This window comes from Camelina sativa, chromosome 11 (genome assembly GCF_030686135.1).
Source record: "Camelina sativa cultivar CO46 ecotype springtype chromosome 11, ASM3068613v1".
Taxonomy (NCBI): Eukaryota; Viridiplantae; Streptophyta; class Magnoliopsida; order Brassicales; family Brassicaceae; genus Camelina; species Camelina sativa.
This window is the reverse complement of record NC_141890.1, coordinates 36,339,861-36,360,383: the sequence shown is the minus strand read 5'-3', so window position 1 is coordinate 36,360,383 and position 20,523 is coordinate 36,339,861. Positions and strand designations below refer to the sequence as shown.

The following is a 20,523-nucleotide window of genomic DNA, read 5'->3' as shown; positions in this document are numbered from 1 at the left end:
TTTACCAATAAGAAAATGTGTATAGATTGCATTAAAGGTAAGCAAACTAAACACACTAAGAAAGGAGCCACAAGAAGTACACAGCTTCTTGAAATCATACATACATATATTTGTGGACCATTTGACGTTCCAACTTTTGGAGGTGAAAAGTACTTCATCACTTTTATTGATGATTATTCACGTTATTGTTATCTCTATTTATTGCATGAAAAATCTCAATCTGTGGATGATGTACAAGCATTCATTAATGAAGTTGAGAGGCAATTAGATAGAAAGGTGAAAATCATAAGGTCTGATAGAGGTGGTGAATTTAATTGCAGGTATAATGAAACAAGACAACATCATGGACCATTTGCCATACTCCTTCAAAAATTAGGAATTGTTGCGCAGTCCACAACGCCTGGTTCTCCATGGCCAGATGGTGTAGCTGAAAGGCGTAATCGTACTTATATGGAAATGGTTAGATTTATGATGAATCATGCTAACCTACCTATATCCTTGTGGATGGACGCATTACGTACTGTGGTCTATATTTTGAATAGGGTACCTAGCAAAGCAGTTTCAAACACCTTTTGAACTGTGGAAAGGCTGGAAACCTAGTCTGTCAAACCTCCAAGTTTGGGGGTGTCAAGCTGAAGTTAGAATATACAATCCACATGAAAAGAAATTGACTTCAGAAGGATCAGTGGTTTCTTTATAGGTTACCCTGAGAAGTCTAAAGGATATAGATTTTATTGTCCATCCCATAGTACGAGAATAGTAGAAACCAATAATGCCAGATTTTTTGAGAATGGTGAGATTAGTGCGAGTGATAAAGTTCGTGATATAACTATTCAGGAAACTAGGGTTGATATTCCATTACCCTTAGTTCTGAATGTTGGGATTCCTAACATTGTTGAACCGTTAAACAATGAGGAAACCCCATTGAATGATCACACACTCCATGATGAAAATCTTGCCAATAATGATCATGAAGCACAAGAGGAACCAGCATTAAGAAGATCAAATCGTACGAGGAGATCTGCTATTTCAGATGAATTTGTAATTTATCAAATAGAATCTGGAGAAGAAAACATTAAAGATCCGGTTTCTTATTCACAAGCCATGAAGGATGTTAATTCTGATAAATGGATTGATGCCAGTAGAGATGAAATAGACTCGATGGTTAAGAATGAAGTTTGGGACATCGTTCCATTGCATGATGGACACAAAGCAGTCGGGTGTAAGTGGATCTTTAAGACCAAATTCAACTGTAATGGCAATGTAGAACGATATATAGCCAGACTGGTAGCCAAAGGGTTTAGTCAAAAGGAAGGCATCAATTATAGTGAGACTTTTTCACCTGTGTCTAGAAAAGACTCTCTCAGAATTATCATGGCGTTAGTAGCTCAGTATGATCTGGAGTTACATCAAATGGATGTGAAAACTGCCTTTCTTAATGGAGACTTGCAAGAAGAAGTCTATATGCTTCAACCTGAAGGCTTCATAATCGAAGGTCAAGAAGATATGGTTTCCAAATTGAAGAAATCAATATATGGACTGAAACAAGCTTCGAGGCAATGGTATCTAAAGTTTGATGAAACCATCACGAAATTCGGTTTCAAAGAAAATGTTGTGGATCCATGTATATACCTCAAGATTAGTGGGAATAAGTTCATATTTTTGGTTTTGTCTGTTGATGACATCTTATTAGCCACTAATGGTCTTGGTCTACTACATGAGACTAAGAGTTATCTCTCTAAGAACTTTGATATGAAAGATATGGGTGAGGCATCCGATGTGATAGGAATTGAAATATTCCGTGATAGATCACTAGGAATTTTAGGATTGTCTCAGAAAGCATATATTGATAAAGTTCTTGAGAGATTTGGCATGATGATGTGTTCTTCTAATAATGTTCCTATGCAAAAGGGTGACAAGCTTAACCTTAAGCAATGTCCGCAGAATGAAATGGAACATAATGAAATGCAAAAGTACCCTTATGCATCTCTTGTGGGAAGTTTGATGTACCCACAGGTCTGCACTCGACCTGATATTAGTCATGCAGTCAGAATGTTGGGTAGATTTCATGAGTAACCTAGGACTTGCTCATTGGAAAGCTGCGAAGAAAGTTTTGAGATACCTAAAGGGAACAAGAAATTACATGTTGACATATCGAAAATCAACACATCCACAGATGGTTGGATTTTCATACTCTGATTTTGGTGGATGTGAAGATTCTAGGCACTGTACTCTCGGCTATGTGTATCTCCTTGGTGGAGGTGCCATTTCATGGAAAAGCCAGAAGTCAGAGTTGATTTATACATCCACCATGGAGGCTGAGTATGTAGCATGTTATGAGGCTTCTATTCAAGGAACATGGTTGCGGAATTTCGTGTCAGAGTTTGGGGTTTTGAATTTTGTTGACAAACCTCTAACTCTTTACTGTGACAATCAAGCCGCAATCTTCTTCTCTAAGCATGATAGGATATCTAAAGGAGCCAAGCATATGAAACTCAAATATCTATCATTAAAGCAAGATGTTAAAAGAGAAAAGTTTGTCATTGAACACATAGGCACTGAGCTAATGGTCGCAGACATATTTACGAAAGCATTACCTCCAAACACATTTATGAAGCATGCAGAAAGTATGGGTGTGGAGGATAGCAATTAATTATGTTGTCTGATAATGTTTTAGCCTATGTTTGACATTTATAAGTGCTCTCTTATGACTTTTACATCTTCTATTTTGTTTCCAACGTGCGCACACATTATTGTTTGTTGGAATTATTGATAACAGAATGTGTCTTAAAAGACATCAAAGAGACCATTAAAGATAACTCCTACTTATGGAATAATGTTTATGGTCTAGCTATGAAAAGTAGTCAATGTAGTAATACATGGAAGGAATCATGTTGCAAAATGATGTGTGACCGCCATGACTCTCATTGGTTACAAGATTAGCTAAGACACTTATGAAAGACCAAATGAAAATATAACATATTATGCCGGCCTTATGATTCCCGAGTAAAACCATTATACTAACGACCAAGTGGGAGAATGTAAGAAAATAATTATTTCTTACCCATGTATGTGGTCTTATAGTTAGTAGGTTATTTAATTGGATTTATTATATTTTGTTTTTAATCATTTGGGAACTAAAAGGAGAGGTGTTAAGCTACATGTGAAGCTTATGCTTATAAGGACAAGTATTAAGGTACATGTCATGCTAAAGCTTATAAGGGAACAAGTGTGAAGTTGCATGTTGTGTTTAAAGCAATGCTAGACACTTGTTCTCACACTTGTCACCACTGTCTTCATCTCTACTATGATGGATGGTTGAGATTAAATTAGAAGACAAAACCCTTATGAGGAGTAAGGTCGTCTTCCCTCCTATAAATAGATGGTTTGCTCCATCACAAATCATCACAAGAACAAAAACAACACATAAAGAAAAGAGTTTATAGGAAAGGGGAGAGAAACCTTAACTTCCACCTAAAGATCATCTAAGCGTTTATTTTCAAGTCTTCAAGCCAAGCCATTGAAAGAAGAAGAAACCATTCAAGGAAGCATCATTTCTACAATGAGTGAAGGTATTACTTTAACCCTCTTTATGATTCTATTCTGTGATTAATATAAATGTTTAAGATTTTGGGGTTCATGTTAAAAGAACGTTTAACAACTTAGTTTTCCCACAAATATCTAGCTCTAAAATTTTTTAATTTGGACATAGGTTTTAAAATAACATTTACCATAATTCACTTTTGTTTCACACAGACTAAAGTTTTGTGGTCTTATTTTTTCCTTTTACGAAAAGGGTTGACTTTTTTATGGACAATGATGTTTTTATTAATCTAAGTTGCGACCAGAGTTGAGATATGTGATATGTCATATATATATATATGTATGACTAGATTTTAATCCGCGATATTCCGCGTGCATATTTATATTTTATGTTGTATTTGTTTGTTAAATATTGTATGCTTTATAAATAGAAGAATAATTAAATTTTTCGGTCGTCTGTATAGTGAAATATTTATATTAATTTTTTAATCCGCAATATATTTCATGACCATTTGTTTGTTATATTTAGTTTGTTAGCTGGAAAAATGATTGCCAGTTACGCCAAATATAAGCCAACACATGACCACACATACAAACAATATAAATGTTTTGTTAGCTACACAAACTATTGTCTACATAAGGACATGCATAAACAAACATGAGTTATGTGTACAATGCCATAACAATCTAATACCGATGATTTTTTTGCCGGAATCCGATGTTGACCGGTATTGACTGGCGTTGACCAATATTGACCGGTGTTTACCAATGTTGACAAAAAATTAAAATTTTTGTTTATTTTTTATAAACAACAAAAGTTAAAAAAAAATACATAACTTTACTAAAAGATTATATAATAAATTTTTACTACAAAATAATACAACAAATATACAGTTTCCTTTTATAAATTCAAAAGTTGGTTTTTAATTTCATACCATATCATTTGTATACCTTATTATATTTTATCATGTAGCATGCTATTAAATATTTTTATAAAACAAATAATGGTAAATCAAAGTTTAAATATATAGCAAGATGCAATATACTTTAACAAAAAAAACAATATAACAAATTAGACTCAATTATAAATACTCTATTAATATTTTTAAGCCAAAAGATTTTAAGAAAAGATTATATGTCTCATCATTTCTTATATACCATATTATATTTTTTATATAATAAAGGAAATTTTTGTATAATAAAATTTTACTACAAAGTATTATAACAAATATAATATGGTATATAACAAATATACATTTCCCTGCCAAAAGATTTTAAGAAAAGATTATATGTCTCATCCTTTGTTATATACCATATTATATTTGTTATATAAAAAAGGGAATTTTTGTATATAATAAAATTTTACTACAAAGTATTATAACAAATATAATATGGTATATAACAAATATACATTTCCCTTTTGTATATAATATGGTATAAAATTTAAAACTAACTTTTGAATTTACAAAAAGAAAATGTATATTTGTTATACTATTTTGTAGTAAAATTTTATTATCTAATCTTTTAGTAAATTTATGTAATTATTTTGTTAATTTTTGTTGTTTATAAAAATAAATTTTGGTCAACGCCGGTCAATACCGGTCAACACCGGATTCCGGCAAAGAAGATATCAGAATTAGATTGTTCTGGTGTTGTATACATAACTCATGTTTGTTTATGCATGTTCGTATGTAATGACAATAGTTCGTGTAGTTAGTAAAACATTTATATTATTTGTATGTGTGGCGATGTGTTGGCCTATACTTGTTGTAGCTGGCAATCATTTTTCCTATTTAGTTTGTTTTGTTTAGTGTTTGAGATTCTATTTTGATTTTTAATTATTATAACAAAAAAATAAAGGATCTAAATACATAATAAGTCATTTATACGCTATGATTAAGTCACATTATTCCTAAGGATTTAATTATTTTACACAATTTTAGTTAAATCAACTTTATTTTATATGTCAAATATTCTAATATTAATAGTGTTGAAAAATAATAAAATGAGAATTTAACTCGTGTTAGCACAAATTTAATAATATATTATTAATTCCAACATGTCCTATTTATAAATCATAAACTATATAACCATATTATATTTTCTAAACTTTTTAAATTTTACATATTCGTAATATTCTAAAATTTTCTAAGTTTATATACAGTAGTTATAATATTTAAATAAATGTTAGTCGAAGTTTTTCTTCTGTTAAGAATCAAATCTCACAAGTATTGGAAAACAAAATAGAAATCAAATTGTTGTTTTCTTTGTTTGTAAATGATTCAGAGATAGAATATCTTTAAAACACAATAGAAAATGTCGTTAAAATGGAATGTAAAATATTATAAAACAAAATCTGAAGTAATGCTATTTTTGGAAATTGTTTAAGGATTTAAATCAGTACAAATAAAAAGATAAAACCCAAAATATACTTAAAAAAAAGAAACTTGTAACATGAAAACTCACATGAACATATCGATTGCGTTTGCCTAAAGTCAAATCAAAATACTGACAAAAAAAAAATCAGAACTATAAAAAGTTATTAAAGAACTGCCAAAACAACCAAATTTTCGACATTCCATGGCAGATAAAATACAACGACTATATTTTTATAGATTTTCTGGTAAACTAATCATTTCTTTGAAAAAATACGGCGAAAACAATTTCCGAGACCAGCGAAGAGTAAGTATTCTTTTAAGGATTCTTTACTTCAAATTAATGATCTTATTGATCGTTCTACAAACTCTTGGCGAATTGATCGACTAGCCGAACATTTCAATCCAGTTGGTGTGGTTTTGGTTGGGGCTCTACCTCTGAGTATCACTCCGCAAGGGGATTCTCTTTGTTGGCATTTTAAGAAATCGGATAAGTATACGGTTAAGTCAGGGTATCATACAGCTCTTTTGACAGTTTCTACGGGGACTCCGGTGGTTGTGTGTGGTCCTGATATAATATCATTAAAGGCTAGTGTTTGGAAAGTTAAGTGTCCTCCAAAAATACAACACTTTATGTGGCAGGTTCTATCTGGGTGTCTCTCGGTAACGACAAATTTACAACGTCGAGGGGGTTTCGTGTGACTCAGAATGCGCTCGTTGTGGTGTTCCGATGGAAACAATCAACCACGCTTTGTTTGAATGCCCGCCTGCGCATCAGGTTTGGTCTTTGTCCAATGTTCCGACCGGAACAATTGCTTTTCCCTCGGGTTTGGTGTATGCCAATGTGGACCATTTCCTCGGGGCACAAAATCCAGGGTCACAGATTTCAGTTTTTCCTTGGGTTATGTGGTATATTTGGAAGGCCAGAAATGCAAAGGTTTTTGAAAATGAGGTGGAACGGCCGGAAGAGATGGCACAGCAGGCGGATAGTGAGTCAAAGGCCTGGTTTGCGGCCCAGGTAGAGGAGGAGGAGTTATTCTCTGTAACTCAGAATCCTGGACCTCGGTTGGCGATGGGATGCGTTTCCCTCCCTCCTGTTTATACCGGTTACCGCTATTTCGTTTAAGGTTCGTGGATGGACACAGACAAGTTTGCAGGTGCAAGTTGGGTGTGTACTGTGTCCCAAGGATCCTCACGGCTTCAGGGCGCTTCGAATTTCCGCTGTAGCCTCTCATCCTTTCATGCTGAAATTGAACCTTTTGTTTGGGCTATGCGATGTATGCTAGGACATGACTTCAGGGATGTGGCTTTTCTCACAGACTGTTCAGATTTGGTGAAGGTGTCTTTCCCGTCCGACTTGCCAGCATTCTTAGCTATCTCGACGATATCAAGATGGATATGGAGGAATTTACAAGTTTCTCGTTGACATTGATCTCTAAAAATGCTAATGTGTTTGCGGACCATTTGGCACAACAAATTTGTACTCAACCGCATGTAATCTTATGTAGACAATTTCTTCTCTAATTGGCTCGTTTGAGCTAATCGTTTTCTTTTGTTGTTAAAAAAAATACGGCAAAAACTTTTAACCAAAAGAAGTGGATGATTTCTTTTTTGTTTCTCTGCACCAAAAGAAGTGGATGATATGCATCAAAAAATTACCAACGAACAAGTCTTAAAAAAAACAGTATTAATGGTAATAAATTTTTGGGAAAATTGGAAATAAAGGATATATTTTTAGAAAAATGTCTAAATATACTTTATTTTCACAAGTTTGGTCACATAGTTTTATAATAATCAAAAACCAATTTTGCCCTCAAATTTACATAAATTTAATAAACAAAAATATAGATTCCTAATTAAAAAATTCCTAACAGCAAAAACTCTAATCGATAAAGAGATTTCTATTATACTCATAAACCATCAAAATAAACTTTAGAGACATTTGGTGAGTTTCTTTATTCCTCCTTTTCTCATCTGGGCGAAGCTTCATTTGTCCACCTCTTGTTCTCGCGATTCATCTTTTTTTGTTTGCTCCTATTAATAGCTCAATTTCGTTTGCTTCTCATAACCATACTTTGAATTTCGTCTTCATATTTCAGTGTATCACATAGTTGTGAAAGAGGAACAGAGATAATCGTTAAGAATTTGCCAGAATATGTGAAAGAGGATCGACTTCGAGATGTCTTTTCACAAAAAGGAGAAATCACAGACGTGCAATTGATGCGTTTAAGGTACATATACTTGTAGATTCACAGCAGCTAATTTGTTGTGTGTGTTTATGTTGGAATCACTCTATATAGTTACGGTCGCTGCTTTTGCAGTAATGATGGCAGAAGTAGACAATTTGCTTTTATTGGATTTCGTAATGAACAAGAAGCTCAAGCTGCTATCACATATTTTAATAAGTCTTTCATTGATACGCTTAAAATATCTGTTGAGATGATTAATTTTCACTTAGCTAGATACTCAGTTAAGTTTCATGACTTGTGTAGTAGTAGTACTAGCTAGTTTTGAAATCCTAATTTAGATTCTCCTTTGGGACGCATATAGGTTGCGAAGCCTCCTCCGAGGAAAGAAGGGAAGGTTAATGATAATGCTAAAGGAGACAATTTTCTAACATTTTTCTCGACACTGGTCGCCTTTTCATCCGTAACCTGCCTTACACTACAATGTAATGGATCTTCATCTTGCGCTCTTTTTTCTTGTTTCCTGATTCCCCTTTGTGTTATTCATCTTTTATATATATATCTCTATTTGTTGTTAAAATAAATAAAGCTCATGAAACAGAGAAGAAGAGCTTACTGGACATTTCAGCAAATTCGGTGAAATATCAGAGGTCCATCTTGTTCTTGACAGGGAGACAAAAAGGTCCAAAGGAAGGGCGTACATCCTTTACCTGATCCCGGAATCTGTAGTAAGGTATTATAATTCATACCAATTAAAAAGTTCTTAAGTGCATGTTTTTCAAGAAGTAGATCTTTAGTTGTTAGTTAATGTTTTAAATAATTGATTTGGATGGTGTTGCAGGGCAATGGAGGAATTAGATGACACAGCTTTCGAGGGGCGACGGTTGCATATTTTACCAGCTAAGCCCCATGAAAAGTCTGATAAACAAGTGTCAGTGACCTCTACTCAATGTTTCGGTCTTCAAACTTGTAATCTACTAGGTTTTACCCCGTGGTACACCACAGGTCTATTATTTTGTTGATATATATACTGTTAACGGTTGTAGGTAGAGTTTTGTAGAAATTCTTGATTCGCAAGTTGAGAATATACATTTTACGATTTATTAGTTATGATTTAGGAATGAATGATCTGGCATATTCTTATTATGATTCCCAATTTTTATTATCGGATTAATAGTGTACATTTAAAGCTAATAAGATCTTACCAAATATGTAATCGTTTATTAAACTCAAATTAGATATTTCCTAAGATGTATTCATCTTGAATTAGTTGCTATATTATAGGGATGTGATTAAGAGGATGTGATTACATAAATTGGGTTATCAATTCTTTTTGTCAAACTCGGTCCTAAAAATTCGGCATGCAAATTAGATATTTCCTAAGATACAATGGGCATTAATTGGATGTAAATAAGTATGCTATGGATTAAAAACCGGCCCAAAATATTCGGCAATCTTCAGGAGGATCTGGATAATTGAATCGGTTATAATTTTAGTTAAAAACCCGACCCGAAGTTGGCAAAAAGTGATGGTACCCTATTATACTCCAAAAATGTATTTCGAGCTCTATATGTGGATATACTTGTTTGGTTACAATTATCCTAAGAAATTTTTTGATATATATCCGTTTGTAAAAATTCAAATCACATTATATGCTGAAAAAAACTAAAATTTTATTAACTTTATGTATTGAATAGTAATTAAAATAATTAAATATAAGATTAATAAAAATGAAAGGAGAATTATATTTTAATCTAACATATTTAGCTAAATTAGATAGATATATTTTAAGAAATTAATATTATCAAATAAGGACATAATTGTATTTGGATGTAAGAATTGTAGAGAATTTAGTTGAGACTTGTTTGGATACAAAGATAAGAGAGAATGGCACAAAAATGTACTTAAAAAAATGTTAAGATAGATTTTTTTTCATCAGTTGTGTTTGTTGGATATGCCAAAACAATATAATAGGACAAAAGCATTTCCCGATAACATTGTCCTAGGGATATTTTTGACCCAAAAGCACTTCCCGATAACAAAGAAAGCCTCTGTTCTTGGCCACATTCATTTTTTAACAAATGCAGATTCGGCCAAGTCAATGGCTCGAGCAAGACCAGCGGCTTTGTTCTCGCACTCACAGTGTTCGTCCTGCGGGTCACTATCAGCTACTACACGGGCTCCAGCTTGTAGATAAGCCACCCACTCACGGCTTTTGTTGGCATTTTTGTAAGAGTACATTGTAATGTATTGTATTGACACGCGGTCGGGAAAACGATTGTCCTAAAGGATAAAGCAATGTACATGTCACGAGTGAAGGAGACTCCACCAAAATCGCCACTGTATGGTCCACGCCTTGTTGCCTCTAGCTCATCGATTAATTCCATGGCTTTGACCTTTGGTGCACCACTAACTGAGTAACTGTTCCCTCGATAATGACTTGCCGCACGTAGTGTGTCCCAGCAAGTCAAATCATCTTGTAATTCTTTAGTCACCTACACGGATAGAAGTAGAACTTAACCGTTGAGCTTATATACATAACATGGGAATAGCGTTCGATGTTCATAAGCTTCTAGGTTTGAAATTCAAATTAGAACTTAATCCTAACAAACAAATATGATCTTAGATAAATATTTAGTGCTCTCAAATAGTTTCAGTGTATACATTCTACTTTTTCGTAGTAGATATCTACTAATTTTCTTAGAGATAGAGTAAAAGGAATAAAACATATTCTAACGTTTTCAGAGCATAGAGTAAATCGTAGAAAGATTGTACTAAAAAGTTTAGAACATAGAGTAAACCGTAGAATACACACTCTAAATTTTATAGAATTTAGAATTTCGGACTACTAAACTATTTAGAACAAAAACTATTCCTGAAATTAGTATAACATGTACAAAATGTTAGAACACATAATCCGTTTTTTTAGAACAGCAGAAAACGTTTTCTAAATGTTTTATATCAAATTTTATCCATAAAAAAAATTAACTTCTACATTTTTTTCTTTTTTTGTAAAAAATTATATTACCTCTATTATTATATATTTACTTATTTTCCTATATTTCAAGTCTTATAACTTGTTAAATTTAGGTTTATTAATTTGTATGGGTATTTTAGGTAAAAATGACCATTTTCAAAAAAAGGTGTATATGAACAAATTTTTTTTTTATGATCCTTTATTTCCAATTTTCCCTAAATTTTTTGCAATACCATCTATACGAAATTTCAACTTTTTTACAACAAGTACAAGGAGAGTTTACTGCCGTTGAAGTTTGAACACCTGTAAAATCATTACCGGGATAGGTTTCTCAAAACGAAAATCAAAAAGTTTTTTTTTTTAATTTATTCCACCCTATAATTTACATGTAAATGCGTGAAATTACAGCTAACAGTTATAATTACACAAACTGAAAATTTCCTTACGAACTTGCTTCTATTAAATTGTCAATTTATTAATAAATCGTAATATCTATGATTCACAACCCACAATTATTGGTTGAAAAATAATAATTTTTTTTTGTTTTGAATTAGTAAGAAGTTCCGGTCTTAGGCCTTCCATCCCCTCAGGCCAGGGACCAGAACATTTTATATGATCCCCTCCTACTCACCGTCCCTCAAAGAAAAATATTATTTAAACCTCTATCAACCATTGAACCAAATAAATTTCAACAAATCAAAATTTTAACATTAAATATATCATATATATGCACATATATAGATATTTATTAATAGATGTATAGATATAGATATTTATTAATAAATCTAAGTCATATTAAAAATTAAATTTTATTTTCAAATTTTATTGTCAATTACTCCCTCTCTTTCACATAAAGTGTCAAACTAGGATTTTTTTTTGTTTCAAAACGAGTGTCATTTTACATATCTATATATACATTTTTGGAGACATTTATGAAATAAATCCTGAAGTTCATACCTATTTACAAGCATACCATTAACATTAATTATTAATTTGTTTTTTATTTAATTAATTAATATTAAGTTTCTATTTTTGAAAACAAGATTTCCCATCCTAAATAAATTTCCAAAACAATTGGAACCACTCTCTTTAACATTAAGTATTAAGTTTTTTTTTTGACAAAAGTATTAAGTTTATAATTAATTTAATTAATATTAAGTTTCCAATTTTACAAAACAATATTTTCTCCATACACAAATTTCCTAAACAATCGGCCTAATCAATAAACGAATTGATTTTCGATCTTGGAGGAGGATCCGTAGCCGAGATTTTTGATCTCAACGCATTGATCTCAATGTATTTAATACTAATTTTTACTTTCATGGGTTTTCTATGATGAGTTTTTGCGGATTAAAAATCTTTGAACATGTTGCCTGACCTGCCTAGCATGGCGGGTTTGGACTATAGTTATAACACTAAAACTATTAGTTTATCTCCTATATACTATAGATTTGTAATCATAGTTTTGAAAATTAACTTATAAATTATTTAGTATTTGAACTACAAAATATTACACATACTATAGCACATTCTTAATATTCCAAAATAAATAAAATCTAAACAAAATTTTAAATTAATTAGACAAAAGTTAATTAATTGAGAATTTGAAAACTAAATAAATTAAAAATTATTATTTAAAATACAATAATTTATAATTTAGTTCCGCGGTGTACCGCGGGTAAAATCCTAGTTTCTAATATATTTTTAATGTTAAATTTTCTAATTTACTCCTAAACTCAAAGCTCATATCATTGAATTTAAATCAGTAACCATTTACTTACTCTCTATCATAAAGGATGATTTAAGGATTTTAACATAAATTAAGAAAACATTTAATGTTTACTATAAATATGTTATTTATCCATAATAACACATTTCTTATAACTATTAACCAATAATAATTCATCAAAATTTTAAATTCTTAATTAATGAATCTTGAAATCTACAATTTCCTAAAATTAATTGATAAAAAATTACAGAAAATTAATATTTGTAATACAAGAAAAATTCCTAAAAATCATCGTGTATAATTCAAGTTTTCCTTAATTTTTGTGAAATGTACAAAATTGACATTTTTTGTGAAAGAGAAAGAGTAATATTGACGGGTACGTACATACTTATTACGGACCTGAATTTGTCCCCTTGAGATAACAGCTATTTGCTAAGAGCAAGAATTGATCGAAGAAGTTGGACCATGGAATGTTTCCATGATTAGAAATCTCAAAGAGAAGTCATCTGTACTAATAATAGATTATTAAAAAGAAGATGCACTATGTGCAGACCATCCAAATTACCCAGAAGAGCAAGATAGATAATTAACGAAAGTGATGGCTAAACACATTAAAATTGAATTAAAATGTGGATATACCCTTAAGATGCTTCTCCGATCTTCTCTATAAATGTCGACCGTCTCAGCCACCACATTGTCACAACCATCACCACCTCTCTCTCTCTCTCTCTCTCTTTCGATATCGTTAGTTCTCTCTCTTGCCTCGTCCTCGAACATCAATCAACAAAACGTGAGGGTAAGATTACATACAAATTTATAATATGATCTTCATTCAAATACTAATTTGCACTTGTTTGAATGATTTGATTATTTATATGTATAACGACAAAAGCTCTTCTGTTATAATTAGATTAAATTTTAAATTTGAAAAAAGAAATTGTATTACAAAAAGAAATTTAATACGTAATTTTTACTTTTACTGCATGAAAACAGGAGAGACAAAAGAGACTCAGATGGCCGACCAGCAACTAGGAGTGCTAAAAGCACTTGATGTTGCGAAGACGCAACTTTATCATTTCACGGCGATTGTCATTGCCGGTATGGGTTTCTTTACGGATGCCTATGATCTTTTTTGTGTGTCCTTGGTGACGAAGCTCCTAGGACGCCTCTACTACTTCAATCCGGAGTCAGCAAAGCCTGGCTCCCTTCCCCCTCATGTTGCAGCAGCAGTCAATGGTGTGGCCCTCTGTGGGACTCTTGCTGGTCAGCTCTTCTTCGGATGGCTTGGTGACAAGCTAGGAAGGAAAAAGGTCTACGGTCTCACTTTGATCATGATGATCGTGTGTTCTATTGCTTCCGGTCTCTCCTTTGGAAACCAAGCCAAGGGTGTCATGACCACTCTTTGCTTTTTCAGGTACAACTATCACGGTCAAAACTATTTTATCCATGAACATGAGATCATACACATGATAGTTGAAACCTACAAAAACAAATAAATATAATTATTAACATTTAAACGGTTATGTATAGGTTTTGGCTCGGGTTTGGCATTGGAGGTGACTACCCTCTTTCAGCCACCATCATGTCTGAATATGCTAACAAGAAGACTCGTGGGGCTTTCATCGCTGCCGTCTTTGCTATGCAAGGTATCGGTATCTTGGCTGGTGGTTTTGTGGCTCTTGCAGTCTCTTCCATTTTCGACAAACAGTTTCCATCACCGACCTATGACCAAGATAGGGTTCTCTCAACGCCTCCGGAGGCTGATTACATTTGGCGTATCATTGTCATGTTTGGCGCTATACCTGCGGCCATGACCTTCTATTGGCGTATGAAGATGCCTGAAACTGCACGTTACACTGCTTTAGTTGCCAAGGACATTAAACAAGCAACAAAAGACATGTCCAAGGTCTTACAAGTAGAGCTTGAAGTTGAAGAAAGGGCTGAGGACCCAAAACTGAACTATGGATTGTTCTCCAAGGAATTCCTTAGACGCCATGGGCTTCCACTCCTTGGGTGTACCTCAACTTGGTTCTTGCTTGACATTGCTTTCTACAGCCAAAATTTGTTTCAAAAGGATATTTTTTCGGCCATTGGATGGATTCCAAAGGCAGGCACCATGAATGCCATTCATGAGGTTTTCAAGATTGCTAGGGCACAGACTCTCATCGCGCTTTGCAGTACTGTCCCAGGGTACTGGTTCACTGTCGCATTTATTGATATCATGGGAAGGTTTGCAATCCAACTTATGGGATTCTTCTTCATGACAGTGTTTATGTTTGCCATTGCCTTCCCATACAACCACTGGATCAAGCCAGACAACCGTATCGGATTCGTGATTATGTACTCCCTCACCTTTTTCTTCGCCAACTTTGGACCAAATGCAACCACTTTCATTGTCCCTGCTGAGATCTTCCCAGCTAGACTAAGGTCCACATGCCACGGAATATCAGCTGCGACAGGTAAGGCTGGAGCCATTGTTGGAGCCTTTGGGTTCCTCTATGCGGCTCAATCACAGGATCCGACCAAGACAGACGCAGGATACCCACCTGGTATTGGAGTTAAGAATTCATTGATCGTGCTCGGTGTCATAAACTTTATTGGCATGCTCTTCACGTTCCTTGTCCCTGAGCCAAAGGGCAAGTCCCTTGAAGAACTATCCGGTGAAGCTGAGGTTGAGAAATGATTACGCCGTCATATTGTCAATATATATTTGTTATTCGTTTTGTAACTTTGATTTTTCATTTTTTTTGTTGGTGATATGATAGTGTGCACCTCTACGTTTGCTTTTTGTGTTTTTCTTAGTGTGTAAGTGTAACCATTGACCCGTTTTCAAAGAACTACTAAGAAGCAAATTCATGTTATGTTTTGTACTGTAAAACAAGTCTTCGCCTCTTAATAACGGCTCATGTAATACAAATGAAAAATATTTTTATTTTAATACTTTTATACTTCTTTTTTTTTTTTGAATTGAATGTTAAATTTATTTATAAGTTCAAAGAGACTGTAATTATGATGAGAAGTATGGAAAACGATGCTCAAACCATTGGCAGAGCCCTTCGTCGTAAGCATGGTTGCCCTTATTCCGGATGGAGCTGAATCTGTTTCTAATAGTCTTGTCATGGTTGCTCTTTCACTAGACAGCTGGTGATGCGTGAGCTACTTCGTACCGTCTATTGTTTCTTTCACGCAAGACGTGATATAGAGTTGCTTGGAATGTGTATCGTATAGTGAAGAGTTTTATTCGGCTGTAGTTTGAGCTCGTGATTAGGGTGATCAAGTGATAGCAAGAGGTGAAGAAGTCAGTTGCCAAGAAACTTCCCATCAACGAAGTCCAGACTTCAGCTGAATAGTTGCATAAAAAAAAGAAATGGTCACGAGTTTCATCAATGGCTCCACAGAAAATACAATCAGTGCATTGGCCAGGGTGCCACTGTCTGATTCTAACTCCAGTGGAGATGTGGTCACTACAAGAAAACACACGAATAGCGACTGCACTATTTGTCACTTAATAGTCACTAAATAGAGTATAACGACCAAATAACGATTATACAATGTAGTCGTAAATCCTTCGTCGCTAAAATTAATAGTCGTAAAAACAGTCTTTAAATAGCGACTATGTTACGACTAATCTTAACTGTCGTAAAAGTAGTCGTAATATAGTCGTTATTATTTACGACTAATTGGCGACTAATTTTATGACTGCAAACATTTGTCGTAACATAGTCACCAAATTTAGTGACTAATTGGTGACTATTTAACGACTTTAATCGTATTTGTATAGTATTTATGTATTTATACATTATTTATACAAATTATATATATTATTTCAATAATAATATCTATAGTTTATTAATTATTATTAAATATATAGAAATTATGAATAATTTTTGTTTGGAGTAAATTGATATTAAAAATAAAATAATATATATTTCTATGAAACCATGATTTAAAAAAAAACTGTATTACAAAATAAAATAAAAAATATAATTAAAAACAAGAATACATCATACTCCCAAAAACAAGAAGATAACATCTACATAATTAATGGTTTGAACTTTGAAGCACACACTCAATTCCCAATTGCCTTGTATTCCATCTTTGAAGCCTTTTGTGTCCATTGAAATGATCTTAACATACCACATCCTTCTCTGCATCAGTCTTGAATCCCAGCCTGATTTGTGCTTTTGAAATCTCAGCTTTGCCTTACATGCTCACACACACGATTCCAGTCCATGCTCAACCACAAAAGCCATAGGTTCACGTACGTTACCAACGATGCCAACATTATCAAATCTCATTCATGTTTATGTCCTCATCATCTACAACAACTACCATCTGCAAACCCAAAAAATAAAATCCTCTCCTTCAAAGACAGCAAAAGCTAACACTATCACTACTACATATCACAAACCTTGCTCTGTCGAATATCCTCAATAGCTTGAGAAATACACACAAATCCATCAGTAGGTCGATCAAGATCAAACTCTTCATCCTAACATTGAACCTCTTTGATATAATCCTAGAACACACCCAGCTCGTTCTAGATAATTTGTTCCCTTTCACTGGAAAAAAAATCAAGGAGACACCATAATCAACAAAAGCCTAATCCAATTCAATTGCAAATACACATAGAGACTGAGTTCAATTGATCCAAAATCTCTAAGAAAGATTGATTCAATTTACCGCCAAGGGTAAGCGACACCATTTTCATGGAGAGAACCCGATATTTGGAAGAGAGCGAACCACCACCACCGTAGACTAGTGTAACACCCGTGAACCAAAACTGTGCGTTTTGGGGGAGGGTGTCGATCGACACCAAGGGGGTGTCGGTCGACACCAATGTTTTCTGGTTCGACCAGTTCGATTTAATTATCGATTTGGACCGGTTTGGTTTAAGAAAACCCACTAAACCGAGATATTTAAGTGTTTTGTCGACCAGAAGGATTTTGGGAAGTTTCTCTTGTCGTCGTTTAACGCTTTTGAGAAAAAAAGAGGAAAAAGAGAGTTATTGAGATTTTTGGTGAGATTTGTGATTTTCTTAGCTGTTCTTGTGAGATTTGGAGCTAGGAAGGATCTAGAGGCTTGATAGGAGGGTTGGATTCGTTGCTATTGGTCTGAATCTTCCTGCAAAGAGGTGAGTGCATGATCATGGCTAATCTAAGCCTTTGATTCCCTTGTTCTTGCTTGTTTGTTGTTGTTTTGTGTGTTTTTCTTGCTGGGATTGGTTGCTACAGGTTCCTATGGACGTATTTGTCTTGGGTTTTGAGTATTGGACGATTTGGAAGAGATTGGGGTGCGAGATTCGACTCTCGGCTTCAAGCGGATCGTGGTTTCAGAGGGAGTGTTTATCGACACCACTTGGTGTCGGTCGACACTAGCAAGTTAGGCATCGATCGATACTGTGGGGTAGTGTCGGTAGACACCAAGGCCAGTGTCGGTCGACACTTGGCTGGTGTCGGTTGACACCTCCCTTCCAGCGAGATGATTTTTGATTTCCTGGTTTGTGTGTCTTGTTTGTTGATTGTTTGGAACATTGGTATCACTGTTGCTTGTGTGTATAGCCTAGTAGATGGGAGGATTGCCTCACTAAGTGTTTATCAAATACTCATGCATCTCAATATGTGTTTGTGGTGCAGGTAAAGACAAAGTGTGATCGTGGAATCCAGGCGATGAAGAGGAGGACGTTCTAGGGAGTCGACTGTATGTTGTCTGGCGTTGCTAGGTTGCTAGAGTTGGGTGTTTAGAAACATTGTTAGGTTGCCGGTTTCATGTTTCCTGATGTTTGATTATTGGATTGTTGTTATGGATTATTATTGGATATTTTATTATTGGAATATTATTGGTTTTTGATATTGGTTATTTCCGCTGTTTGATTGTGGTTGTGGTTAGGTGGCTAGTGGGTATGGGACCACTAGTTGTAGTATATTATTATTATTATATTAGTTATTATTACAAAAAAAAAAAAAACGGGTCGGGTCGTTTCAAGTAGAATCATGAGAAAGACTTCAAATTTATAAATCCAAAATTGAGAAAATAAGAAGAAGAAGGAAGCAAATCTACCTTGTAACAATGAAACAATGGGGTTGAGATCTAAGATCTGAGATCCACGATAGAGTGCTTGGGTACAAGATCTAACAACTTGAGAGGATGAAAACAACGACATAGATGAATATGGAATTGATTGAAGCAGACAAAAAAAAAAGAATCGCCAAAGAAGAATCGCCAGACAAAAAAAAAGGAGACAAAGGAGAAGACGAGAGTCTCATCGGGAAAGGAGAAGAGAGAAGGGGAGAAAAAGAAGGAAGATATTTTGTCCGTTGGATTAAATCAATCAACAGTTGATAGTTTAATCCTTGTGTTTACATATCATCCAATGAAAAAACTTCATTATTTAAAGAATTATTATTTTTATTTTTTATTTTTTACAACAGGAAACAAGATTAATTATTCAAAGAATAATCAATTACATCAATACTTTATGATTTCATATGTTTTTGCAGTTTTAAATTCATACTTCAGGAAATGAGATTTAAATTTCAGGATTTAGAAGTTGGGGTCTTAGATTTAGAAGAATATTATGTTTGATTTAGATGTAAAAAATGATTAGTATTAGGTTTTAAAATGACTATATTAAATAAATTTATAAGTAAATAGTTTTTGGAAAATTAAATTATATGTAAATAATAAAAAGTTTTACACATTGCTTTTATACATATATAATGGTTATATCTTGGTTGAATGGTTTATGCTTTAATTTCTATATAAGTATTATAAAAGTTTAAATTTTGAAAGTTTAAGGTTTAAAGTATAGGATTTGGGGTATAGGTTTAAGATTTAGGGTTAAGTTTTGATAAAATATAAGATTTGGAAAACTATAATTTTTTTTCAGCCTTAGATATCAGTTTTTGGATATATTATATCAATTAGACTTTCTTAATAAGTATTAAAGCTTGGTTTTATGTATATATATAATAATGGTTAAGTTTTGATTTTATGGTTTATGAATTAATTTCTAAGATTAAGAATTGAAAGTTCAAGATTTAGAGTTTATAATATAAGTTTTAGAGTTTAGTAAGGGTTTGAGGTTAAATTTTAATTGTTTTTAATAGCAACTGATATGCGACTTCTTAGCGACTTTTACCATGAGTCATATATTAGTCGCTAAATTGTAAACTTTTACCATGAATCGCATATTAGTCGTTAAATTGATGATTATTTAGCGACTATTTGTTCGATATGCGATATAGTCATTAAGTAGTCGCTAAATTACGACTAAAATACCGACTACAATATGTAGTCGCAAAAAGGCGACTAATATACGACCACAAATTTGTGGTCGTAAAATGGTCACCTCATAGTTGCTACATAGTCGCCAACAATGACGACTACATATGTAGTCGCCAACAATGACGACTACATATGTAGTCGCCATTTGTAGTCGTAAAACCCGTGTTTTCTTGTAGTGGGTTATTGATAGCCAATCAAGTGAAGAAAGAGTACTTAGGCGTCTCATGCATAAACCAGACGCCTTTGTACTAATCTTTCAGTGGCTGTATTATTCAATCAGAGCTTGAGTGAGCTTCATGCCTAATTTAATCCTATACTTATCATATAGGTGAGATATGTAAGATGGGCCAGAAAACAGTCCAGCAAGAAAGAAGCCCAAATAAAAAGTCTAGTCAACATTCCCAAGTCAAAACAAAGTTGATTGTA

General features: G+C 33.5%; 1 protein-coding gene, 2 long non-coding RNA genes and 1 pseudogene across 3 annotated transcripts; 2 read left to right on the top strand and 2 right to left on the bottom strand.

The window, feature by feature from the left end:
* The first annotated feature begins 7,877 nt into the window (after positions 1-7,877).
* Positions 7,878-9,174, top strand: LOC109127561 (uncharacterized). Its single transcript, XR_002034127.2, has 4 exons — positions 7,878-8,149; positions 8,469-8,589; positions 8,706-8,837; positions 8,946-9,174. It is a non-coding gene; the product is annotated as an uncharacterized LOC109127561 (long non-coding RNA).
* A 965-nt stretch (positions 9,175-10,139) lies between these two features.
* Positions 10,140-11,396, bottom strand: LOC147934884 (anthranilate synthase alpha subunit 1, chloroplastic pseudogene; annotated as a pseudogene).
* Positions 11,397-13,823: 2,427 nt separating this feature from the next.
* Positions 13,824-15,493, top strand: LOC104725121 (putative inorganic phosphate transporter 1-3). The gene is made up of 2 exons (XM_010443726.2): positions 13,824-14,224; positions 14,341-15,493. The coding sequence occupies exons 1-2, from the start codon at positions 13,824-13,826 to the stop codon at positions 15,491-15,493; spliced, it is 1,554 nt and encodes a 517-aa protein (XP_010442028.1).
* A 1,281-nt stretch (positions 15,494-16,774) lies between these two features.
* LOC147934883 (uncharacterized) lies at positions 16,775-19,013 on the bottom strand. The gene is made up of 3 exons (XR_015570641.1): positions 18,871-19,013; positions 17,222-17,372; positions 16,775-17,145 (listed from the first exon to the last, which is right to left on the bottom strand). It is a non-coding gene; the product is annotated as an uncharacterized LOC147934883 (long non-coding RNA).
* Between the last annotated feature and the right edge of the window lie 1,510 nt (positions 19,014-20,523).